General features: G+C 46.3%; 1 protein-coding gene across 2 annotated transcripts; it reads right to left on the bottom strand.

Annotated features, from left to right (window-relative positions):
* Nucleotides 1-5,215: 5,215 nt before the first annotated feature.
* On the bottom strand, nt 5,216-6,240 carry LOC110296273 (glyceraldehyde-3-phosphate dehydrogenase-like). Of its 2 annotated transcripts, XM_029478683.1 has the most exons (2): nt 6,095-6,240; nt 5,216-6,040 (listed from the first exon to the last, which is right to left on the bottom strand). In XM_029478683.1, exons 1-2 carry the CDS (start codon nt 6,221-6,223, stop codon nt 5,216-5,218), a joined length of 954 nt encoding a protein of 317 aa, XP_029334543.1. In that variant the 5' UTR covers nt 6,224-6,240. The 2 variants fall into 2 exon arrangements, with proteins under 2 accessions (XP_029334543.1, XP_029334542.1); XM_029478682.1 differs by having other exon boundaries at nt 5,216-6,240.
* Between the last annotated feature and the right edge of the window lie 5,262 nt (nt 6,241-11,502).

The following is an 11,502-nucleotide window of genomic DNA, read 5'->3' as shown; positions in this document are numbered from 1 at the left end:
CCAGCAGGGAGCACTGTCTGCACAGACCCTCAAGGCCTCCCACAGGGCCAGCAGGGAGCACTGTCTGCACAGACCCTCAAGGCCTCCCACAGGGCCAGCAGGGAGCACTGTCTGCACAGACCCTCACCGCTGTGCACAGGGGAGGAACTCGATGCTCAGGCCAATTCCAGATGTGAGTCACAGGAAATAATTACTGCACATAAGGATGCCCAGCTTTCTTCTCTCCAACAGAGAGGACTTCTGATTCATGGGGAATATGTGGTTGCTATGAGCCACCATGTCACTTCTCTCAGATTTGGGCACTAAGATTTGGGGGTGGGGGTGAGGTGGGATGGGGTTTGTTTGTAAAGGGAGTGTCATGAATTCTAGACTGGCCTCAGACTCTCTCTGTTAGAAGATGACCTTGATGGTCTGGTTCTCTTATCTCCACCCCCACAATCTTGGGATTCTGGCCGTGAACCACCTGACTTGATTTGATGCTGGCCAAGAACCCAGGGACTCCAGCAGGCTAGGCACATTGAGCGATAGCACTAGGCCTGTTGGTTTTCTTCAAAGATTTTTGGGGTACAACTGGGGTGCACTGATGCTTGAGTGTACATTAGAAGGGGAGGTGGGCATTGTGGGTATAGTGTGGGTAGTGGGGTAAGTGGATGTGTAACACTGCAGGTTCCCCTCCCCTTCCCCTTTTCCCTCCTTCCCCCCTTCCTTATCCCCCCTCTCCCACCCCCATCCCGCCTTTAGCAGCACAGTGCCACCAAAGCTTCGAAGCCTCGGGACTGACTTCTTGGTTTCCAGTCCCAATGGCATCGCTTACCAGTATGAGATCCATGTTAGTGAATCTCCATCCTCGTGCAGCCCATATTACACAGAAAGTAAAGTCACTACTTGGTCATGTGAGAGTGGGTCCCCTCTGAGGGCCCTGGTGTCAGAAGCCATGCAGTCACAGCTGAGCCATTTTCCAGTGACTGACTCTTCCCCGCCCTGCCCTCTGCATAGGAAAGTTGCTTGGTCTGCGGTGGGCACTCAAATATGGATTGAGCCTGGCTGCCTGTCACTGTCTGAAAACTTCTCAACAATCACACGGGTTCCGCTGCCAGACAGACTGTTTCATGTGTCACCCAAACTAGGGTACTGTTAATAATTACAGTGGGAAAACAGTTTAATCCGGGATGGCTCTGGTCAGCGAAGCAGAGTGTATGGTGACCTGTGCTAAGACTCTCTGACACAGGAGAAGGAATCAAGACAGGAGGTTCACTAACATGGCCTCTTTGGTTGATGGTTTAGACTCTGGGAACTCTTGGGGAGTGGGGGGTTCTGGTTGGTTGATATTGTTGTTCCACCTTGGGATTGCAAACCCGGTCAGCTCCTCAGTCCTCCCCCTAACTCCTCCATTGGGGCCCCCATGCTCAGTCTGACAGTTGGCTGTGAGCATCTGCATCTGTATTGGTCAGGATCTGGCAGATGTCGATTCTTTTACACAAAAATATTAGGTTATTTTCTGACTTCCACTTGGTGCTCAATTGCCGTCATACATTCCAAGACTGTGTAGTCTGCTTGGACTCAGTAGAGACGTCTACAAATGGTGGCTAGATACCATGGGTTAGTATTATAGAGGTCTTCTGGGTTTTTTTTTTTTCTTGGTCTGGGTTTTTTTGTTTGTTTGTTCTTGTCTTTTGCCCAATCTGACTGTTGATGCTAACAGTTCCTGAGAGAAGTACTGAAGTCAGTTATCATTTAAATTTGTCTCTCTTTGCAGTCCGGCCTGGCTTTGTTTCAGGCACTTGGTACATTCAGTTATGATTGTTCTGTTGTCTTGGAGAATTATCCCCTGGTCATTTTGTGGTAGTGGTTCTCCCTGCTAACAGCCATGGTTCTAAAATCTGCTTATAAGTATGCTTTTTAAATTCTTTTATTTTATTGTATTTATTTTATGTCCATGAGTGTATTGCCTGTCTGTCTATCTGTCTGTGTACTACATCCATACCTGGTGCTTGAGAGTCCATAAGAGGGCATCCGATCTCCTGGAACTGGAGTTACAGACAATTATGAGCTACCATATGAGGGGAGGGAATTGAACCCAGAACCACAAGAAGAGTAGCCGGTGCTCCTAACTGCTGAGCCAGGTCTGCAGCCCAGTATGTTTTCTTTTGGTTGTTTGTATGGTGTTTTATTATCCATTATGCAGATTTACTTTATATCTGCATCCTTTACATAGATGGAGCCTGTCTTAGTTAGGGTTTCTCTGATGAAACACCATGACCAAAAGCAAGGTGAGGAGTAAAGGGCTTATTTTGTTCCCAGTTTCATGTAACAGCTCATTATCAAAAGCAGTGAGGGCAGGAACTCAAGCAGAGCGGGAACCTGGAGGCAGGAGCTGATGCAGAGGCCATGGAGGGGCACGGCTTATTGGCTTACTCCTCCTCCTTGCTCAGCCTCTTATATAATATCCAGGACTGCCAGCCCAGAGAAGGCACCACCCACAGTGGGCTGGGCCCTCCCCCATCAATCACTAGGTAAGAGAATGCTCCACCCACAGGCTTGCCTAGGCCTGATCTTAGGGGAGCATTTTTGTAATTGAGGTTCCCTCCTCTCAGATGACTCCAGCTTGTGTTAAGTTGACACAAAAGTATCCAGCACACAGCCTTCGTTTTACTTAGTCTGACAACATTTGCCTTTTACTTAGTATGTCTGGATAACATATTTAACTGTTGATGGGGCTGGATTCTGGTCTGTAGCTTTGTTGTTTGGCTGTTTGTTTTTGACCTCTTGATTGTTTGTTTGTTTTCTTTCTTTCTTTTTGTTAGACACATTTTTTTTTAAAGCTCCCTTTTATCTTTTGTGTTTTGGATTTGAGAAGATATCTCTTTGTACATGTTTGTCTTTAACAGTGGTTCTAGGGATTATATGCATATTTTTTAAAACTTCGGGGAATCTTGGAGTCACCTCCTTACCCTGCTGGAATTGGAGACCTGTCACCTTGTATCTGTGTCTGGATCACTCTACCGGACTCCCTAAGGATGAGCACCTGGGCTCTTCTCACGCTCCAACAGCTGGCATCCAGGGGCTGGCAAGTAATGAAGACTCGGCCGTCTCTGCTCTGGAACACCCGCCCAAAGTGTTCTTCAGCCCACTGTTCAAGGAGGCCTTCATTAAGAGACGCAGAAAAACTGTGAAGCACATGGTAGCAACTTGGCCCTACCCAAACCTCTATATTGGCCCTTTGGTGGACAACTACCATGTTAATACCTTCCAGGCTGTGTGGGACGTAGTGGATTGACTGAGTGGCCAGAAGGTTCAGCCTAGGAGCTATAGACTGAAAGAGCTCAATTTGGTGGATGTCAAACGTTGACTTCCTGGAAGTATGGATTCCAACACGGGATCTTCTCCGAGTTCCAGAGGAGGAAAAGGAGGAATTTCACATAACAGTGCTGGTGCAACCACTAAGTGTTCATGCTGACTATGTCTTCCTGTTCCCCCTTCTCAAACAGTACCATGAGCACTTCTTTTGGTGGGTTAGGCAGAGATTAAATACAATGCCCTTCTTTTCTTATAATTTGGTACCAAAAAAAAAAGAAATGAAATTGAGACAGGACAAGGTGTTGCATCCCTTGGGATATATATTATGGGATCTGTAGTTACATGCAGGTGGTTTTAAGCCACCTGGTATGGATGCTCTGAAAGAGCAGTCTGTGCTCTTAACTCTTTAGGCAATTCTCTAGCCTGAAAATAATCATGTTGTGACATGGGCTGGCTTAGAACTCACTATGTCGATCCCTTCCCTCAGCTTCTGCCTATGGAGTGTTGATACAAGACAGTGTACAGCCATGCCTGGCTATGCTATTCTTCTTGATGTTTTTGTATGTTTGCCCAGGCTTGACTCAAAGATATGACAACAGTGTTTCTGTCTCTTGTTGTCTTTTTTCATTGGTTATTTTATTTTACATTTCAAATGTTATCCTCTTCCCATTTTCCCTTCCGCAAACCCTCTATTCCATCCCCCCTTCCCCTTGCTTCTATGAGTGGACACCCCCATCATCTACCTACCTACTCCTGCTTCTCCACGGTAGCATTCCCCTATGTTGAGGCGTGGAGTCTCCACAGGACAAAGGGCCTCCCCTCCCATTGATGCCAGATAAGGCCATCCTCTGTTACGTATGCAGCTGGAGCCACGGGTTCCTCCATGTGTACTCTTTGGTTGGTGGTTTAGTCCTGGGAGCTCTGGTTGTTTGATATTGTTGTTCTTCCTCTGGGATTGCAAACCCATTCAGCTCCTTCAGTCCGTCCCCTAACTCTCTATTGGTGTCCTCGTGCTCAGTTTGAGGCCTGGCTGTGAGCATCCGCATCTGTATTGGTCAGCAGGGGACAGCCATACCAGGCTCCTGTCAGCAAGCACTTCTTGGCATCAGCACTAGTGTCTGGGTTTGCTGTCTGCAGATGTGATGGAGTCCCAGGTGGGCAGTGTCTGGATGGCCTTTCCTTTGGTTGTTTCACTCGTTTCCCTGCACAGCACATTTTCCGTACCCATTCCTCTGTTGAGGGGCATCTGGCTGTTTCCAGCTTCTGCCTCTGGAGTACTAAAATTAAATGGTGCACAGCCATGCTTGACTAAAAAAATAAAATAAAATGAAATGAAAATAAATACAAACTTCTGTAGCTTAGCGTTAACTCTGTAGCAGTCCCTGCAAAATGTCCTTGCAAGCGCACATACTCTATTACCTTCGGCAACTCCCATACCCGGCATTCTGTTACACATGCAGGTTGCTCTCAACAGTTACATACTTAGCAACTTACACAGAAAATGTTCCTTTCTGCAGCTACACCATTGATGTCAACAGGCAGTTAGCATTTCCAGTGCCTTTCTTCACAGTCTGAGAACAGCCATTCCCTGGGGTTAGTTCCCTTGTAAAGCTTGGCAGCTATCAGACCAGGCAGACCAGAACTGCTGTAGGCAAACTCCTGAACTTTCCTCCTTGAGAGACTTGATTCACCTTCATTCTTTTTTTTTTTTTTGTGGGTGCAGCAAACTTTATTGATGGTATTCAAGAGAGTAGGGAGGGCTCCCTAGCTCCCTCCTGTTATTATGGGGGTCTGGGATGGAAATTGTGAGGGAGATGCTCAGTGTTGGGGGTTCAGAGTTGGGATAGGGACTCCTCAGCAACCGAGGGCCTCTCTCTTGCTCTCAGTGTCCTTGCTGGGGTGGGTGGTCCAGGGTTTCTTACTCCTTGGAGGCCGTGTAGGCCATGAGGTCCACCACCCTGTTGCTGTAGCCGTATTCATTGTCATACCAGGAAATGAGCATGACAAAGTTGTCATTGAGAGCAATGCCAGCCCCAGCATCAAAGGTGGAAGAGTGGGAGTTGCTGTTGAAGTCGCAGGAGACAACCTGGTCCTCAGTGTAGCCCAGGATGTCCTTCAGTGGGCCCTCAGATGCCTGCTTCACCACCTTCTTGATNTCATCATACTTGGCAGGTTTCTCCAGGCGGCACATCAGATCCACGACAGACCCATTGGGGGTAGGAACACGGAGGGCCATGCCAGTGAGCTTCCTGTTCAGCTCTGGGATGACCTTGCCCACAGCCTTGGCAGCACCAGTGAATTCAGGGATGATGTTCTGGGCAGCCCCATGGCCATCACACCACAGCTTTCCAGAGGGGCCATCCACAGTCTTCTGGGTGGCAGTGATGGCATGGACCGTGGTCATGAGCCCTTCCACAATGCCAAAGTTGTCATGGATGACCTTGGCCAGGGGGGCTAAGCAGTTGGTGGTGCAGGATGCATTGCTGACAATCTTGAGTGAGTTGTCATATTTCTCATGGTTCACACCCATCACAAACATGGAGGCATTGGCAGAAAGGGCGGAGATGATGACCCTTTTGGCTCCACCCTTCAAGTGGGCCCTGGCCTTCTCCATGGTGGTGAAGACACCAGTAGATTCCACAACATACTCATTACCGTCCTCACCCCACTTGATGTTAGCGGGGTCTCGCTCCTGGAAGATGGTGATGGGCTTCCCGTTGATGACAAGCTTCCCATTCTCGGCCTTGACTGTGCCGTTGAATTTGCCGTGGGTGGAGTCATACTGGAACATGTAGACCATGTAGTTGAGGTCAATGAAGGGGTCGTTGATGGCAACAATTTTCACTTTGCCATGTGGAGAACAGAAGGCAGCCCTGGTGACCAGGCGCCCAATACGGCCAAATCCGTTCACACCGACCTTCACCATTTTGTCTATGGGATGAGGCTGGCACTACACAAGAAGATGCGGCTGTCTCTGGAACAGGGAGGAGCAGAGAGCCTCACCTTCATTCTTGAGAGTATGCTGTTGTTCCGATGCCTTTTCGACTCTGTGGTTTTTGAAGAGAAAGCCAGATGGCGGCTCTGTATAGAATGTATTAATTTTTTTACTAGCTGCCCTCAAGATTTTTGTTTGTTTGTTTGTTTGGTTCGTATATTAAGTGATAAAGTTCCTAGGAACTTTAATTTTATTTTATTATAAAATAATAATAATTCTCAGCTTGGGAATAGCTGAGTGTCTTAATATATGCTTACAAGGTTCTTTTTGTGTTTTTGTTTTGTTTTGTTTTGTTTTGGTTTGTTTTTTTGTTTATTAGTTTGTTTTTGTTTTTGTTTTTTTCGAGACAGGGTTTCTCTGTGTAGCCCTGGCTGTCCTGGAACTCACTTTGTAGACCAGGCTGGCCTCGAACTCAGAAATCCGCCTGTCTCTGCCTACCAAGTGCTGGGATTAAAGGCGTGTTGTTTTTTTAAATCTGCAATTATTTCACCCATTATTTCTTCAAATATCCTTCTTCTTAATTTTTTTTTACCTCTTAGTCTTGGATTCTAATGGTATGTATATTTGACCTTGACTTTTTGGTAGTCTTATCAGTCACTGTTACCTTCCCATGAATGAATCTGAGTTGAAGAATGAATGATGTGATTAAAACACCAGATGGAATTCATATTGAAATGTCATCGGCACTGCGAGGCATTAAGGAGATGGAACGGATGTGGATAATTATGGTTTCTTTGGAAAGTCAGTTATGTCGGATGGTGCTTGCTGGGACAGACACATGAAGGAGTGTTTTCCTAAATCAGACACAGGTGAAAGGATGTTTTGCTAAAGCAAGAACATGAAAGAATTCTTCACTAAGGGCACACACATGTATTGGCTCCTCTTACATTGTGTTGCTAAGCTCCACTTGTGGTGACACCATAGAGAGAAACTCCCTAAAGAACTTCTCATGAGGTTCCTGTGGCTTCTTGAAACTTCCATGGACTTGGGCAGATTGGCAGGGTGATGTCAGGTAATAGACTCATGTGGAGTTTTGATAAGACAGACTCATGTGGTGAGGCAAGACTGGTGGGAGGACACGTGATGTTTGGACAGAGTATAAATACGACTCTACAGACCGTGGCAGGAGGCTTGCATGGCTAGCTTTGCAACTTTTAGTTCAACTCACATCTTCTTCACTGATCATCACTTCGTTGAGAGAGGCATGGCAGAGAACTTCTCTTGGCATCCCTGCTGGTCTAGGTCGCTCCTGTTGTCAATTTGGCAGAGGCCTGGCTGTTTCTGCTGGGTCAGGCCACTGCTGCTAATTCATGTTCACTACCCTGACGCTACTGAACTGGACTGCTGGAATATTCATGAAGTGTTTGCCAGTGGATCAAGTTGCTGCTGCTGCTGCTGCTGATTCCTGTGAACTGAACTGCTGATCTCCTGACAACACAGATAGGATTTGCTCCAAAGAACAATTTTCTCAACAGGTCCACTTCCCCCTGTATCCTAATAACTGTTCTTTTCCACTACCTCTGGTGTTTGGTGGGCTGGAAGGGGTGTTAGGCACTTAAGAACCTGTATTAAAAGGAGGGTTTAAAAAGTCAAAGCAACATAGAACCTTTATTTGATGTATTTACAAGATGACTAGGACTAAAATCTTCAGGGCAGAGCATCCATGGTGAAACACTGATGACTGTTTAAGAGTTACCAACATGGACCCCTGTCCCTCGCAAGAAATGTCCTGTAGTCCAGCAAGGAGATGATTACCAAATATAGTCTCCTGACTTTGGGCCTTCTTTCCTTTATAATACACCCAGTCTGTGGACTTATGCTATCAGCCACAACAAACAGGCTAGGACAGTGAACAATGCCTAAATCTACTAACTGACTGCTTTCTCTTGCCCATCCTAACTCAGGATGTTAAAAGCACTTGCAGTGCAGTGCATCTCCATTTGTGTTGATTTTATTCTTGAAATGCCCATGCATCCTTTCTTTCTTCTCCATCTCCTTGCCGACGCACCAGTCCAGGTCTTTAGCCTGACTGCCTGTTTCTCCCTTGTCTCTTTCCCGGATTCTTGGCTCTGGATGGATTCACTTGACCCATCACCCATTCCTTTCCAGTGTAAGAGCCAGAACCCTCCAAAAGCACCCCAGTATCTGGTTCATAGACCTTCACCTCCACATCAGAGCAGTTTCAACCTTACCTCTTTGTTTATTCTTCTGGGGCCATTTTGCTTGACTGAAGTTCACAACCAGACAGAAACCAAAGAAACTTCCCACCTCACTTTCTAGACATGGACTCTTTTTTTTTTTTTTTTTGGTTTTTTTCGAGACAGGGTTTCTCTGTGTAGCTCTGGCTGTCCTGGAACTCACTCTGTAGACCAGGCTGGCCTCGAACTCAGAAATCTTCCTGCCTCTGCCTCCCAAATGCTGGGATTAAAGGCATGCGCCGCCACCACCACCCGGTGCGACCTGGACTCTTCTTGGTAGAAAATGTCAGGGCCAGATTTTCACTTCCAAACCAATTGATTCAAATAGTAGTGGGAGAAGAGCAATCCAGGAAGGCTGCCAGGCAGGGGTGAACTCCCTGCAGGTACGAAAAGCATTCAGCACTGAGCTGGGAGGAGATGGAGGTGTCATTTCAGAGCTTGAGTGTAGGACATTCATTTCGGTTCATGGTTGCAGGGGTTCAGTCTATAATAGTGGGAAGAAAGCAGCAGAGCGGGATTTACATCTGGGCAGACCAGGGATGGGAGATGGGGATACTGTACTAAGCTGACATACTTCTCTTGGGGGGGGGGGCAGAGTGCAGCCACGGCCAAGCCCACTCATCCAAGGGATGGTCTTTCTCCCCGAGTTCATCCACTCCTATAACAGCGAGAGGTGGAGAGGAGTGCCTCCTGCTACTGATGGGCTCTAAATCCAGCCAGGCTAAGAGTGAGCGGTAAATGCCACGGTCTCTTTGCTTTCCGCCTTGTCTATTTTTAGTAACAGGCAGCATGGAAATTACAAGAAATCGCATTTCTGGCTTTCCTTTTACAATTTTATCTAAATGAAGGATTTGTAGCTTCCAACCTTGACAGTAGGAACGGGGGTGGCGGGGGCGGGAGGTGGAGTGGGGCGGGCGGCGGCAGCCTACGCTCTGTAACCAAATAGAGCAGTCTCCAAATCTGCTTTGTTCTCAATTGTGAAAAAATCGGACTGGTGGAAACCAAAAGCAGACTCAGGTCGGTCGGGTTCTGACCTGGATGTGGCTAAGGCGTTGTCCATTCCTGGCCAATCAGATTCTTTTATGGAGCTCCTGGTTTATAATTATTTTCCTTCAAGTCATTTAGAAGGGTTAAGATGATAAGTTTTATATTTTATCACAATTTTTAGAAAACAGTCGCACCAGACAAGAAATTTTACTTCTGGGTTTCCTGTTCAAAGATGCATAAAATGTTCCAGAATATCTGGGTCAGAAGTAGTCTTGAAGTCACCTAATAATACCCGGGTTATCAAGCGCTCACGGGAACGTTTCTTAGTCATACTTTAGATTTAAGACAACGTAAAAGCTATATAAAAACAAAGACTATGTAAAACAAGAATATCCAGTAAGAAGCGGAGCCAGGGAAATGGCTCAGTGGGTAAAGAACTTGCCTTCCAAGCCCAGTGACCAGAGTCAGGAGTCCCCGGAACCCAAGAAAAAGCCAGGTGTCATAATGAGCACTTGGGTTCTCAGGACTTCAACTCAAGGTGGGAGACAGAGACGGAAGTGGCTCAGAAACGCGTGGGCAAGCTCAGCAGGCAGGCAGGCAGGCAGGCAGGCAAGGCCTCACCTCAAAAACGAGGAGGGAGCAAAGCGGCAGCAACTCCTGAACGTGTCCTCTGAGAGTGGTGGGGAGCATGCGTACCCTGCCCCCCACCACCCCACCTCTTCGTTTTCCTCTAAGATTTTTTTCAAAGCTCAAAGCAATAATAATTTTCAAAAGGAGAATGTTTAAAGTATTTTTATGACTTCAAAATTTATTTTTTAAGATTATTTTTTCAACATAGGGTTTAATCATGAGGTCAATACAGATGTAAAAATGAAGATATATTCAGGGTGTTACTAAGAAGAAAACTAGTGAGGGTCCTTCAATCAGCATTGAGCATGAGGAGGCTAGGAAGAATTTTCATAGTCGAGGAACACTGAAGAGTACTGGGGTAGAAGCATAGATGGCGGGACCCTGAAGATGGCGGGACCCTGACCAGCCCTGGGCAAAAATGGTTTTGTATCAGTAATTTGTTTCTTTCAGTCATCAAATGGCCTCCACAGAATGGGAAGCTCCTAGAGGGGCTGACTTGGGGGAGGGGGGAGTCTAGAAAATACAGTTTCCAACAAAACACCATTTTTTTCTCTGTATCTGAAGCTGGCTGAGAGGAGACTAACATAACAATCCATGCTGGCTTGGGACGGGTTGAAAAGCGGTCTCCTTTGGCAGGAATAGTGGAGGCTCATGCCCTGACTCTGACTCAGGTTTAATTTGTCTCAGAATCCAACTGTGAGGCTGATTTGCAAGTGCCACCCATGGATCTCCCAATCCCATAATAGTCCCATAGGAGCAATGACCTTTTCTGGAATTTTCATTATTACGTCAGGGCAGAAACATTTTTTTCTCCAGCCACACAAATTTCCCCTTTTATTAGTTTTGAATATTTTCATCTAGTTACACAATTCATTCTTTTCAGGATTTTTTGTTTTGTTTTGTTTTGCTATTTTAAATATTGGGAACTTAATCTGTCCCTCATCAATTAAACTGTCTGAGTTACTGTATTAGGGAATCTCTCCAGGACCTCATGACCCTCTGTAGCATTAAAGCTATAGGAAGAAAAAGGAAAAAAAAAAAGAAAATTAACCACAGTTCTCTTTAAGGATCTTAAGAGAGGTTGTAAATACAAGACAACACGAATCCCTAGGACCAAGTGCCTTTTCCTGTGGCAAGACTTTGGTCACAGTCCCTTCTGAGACTTGTCTGACTTTACACAGCAAAGGAATTGTGACAGCCCAAGTTCAGAAATTCAGGTGAGAACTCAGCCTTCCAAACCCACAGAAGAGAATTCAACTATTAAATGTGACTCTGAGGGCCCACTTTCCCCATTGGAAAATGCCATCTTTGCCTATATGAAGAGACACCCTCTGACACACACACACACACACACACACACACACACACACACACACACACACACACACACACACA

Source organism: Mus caroli, chromosome 6, assembly GCF_900094665.2.
Source record: "Mus caroli chromosome 6, CAROLI_EIJ_v1.1, whole genome shotgun sequence".
In the NCBI taxonomy this organism is placed as follows: domain Eukaryota; kingdom Metazoa; phylum Chordata; class Mammalia; order Rodentia; family Muridae; genus Mus; species Mus caroli.
Note: the sequence above shows the minus strand (reverse complement) of the source record. Positions and strands in the feature narration are given on the sequence as shown.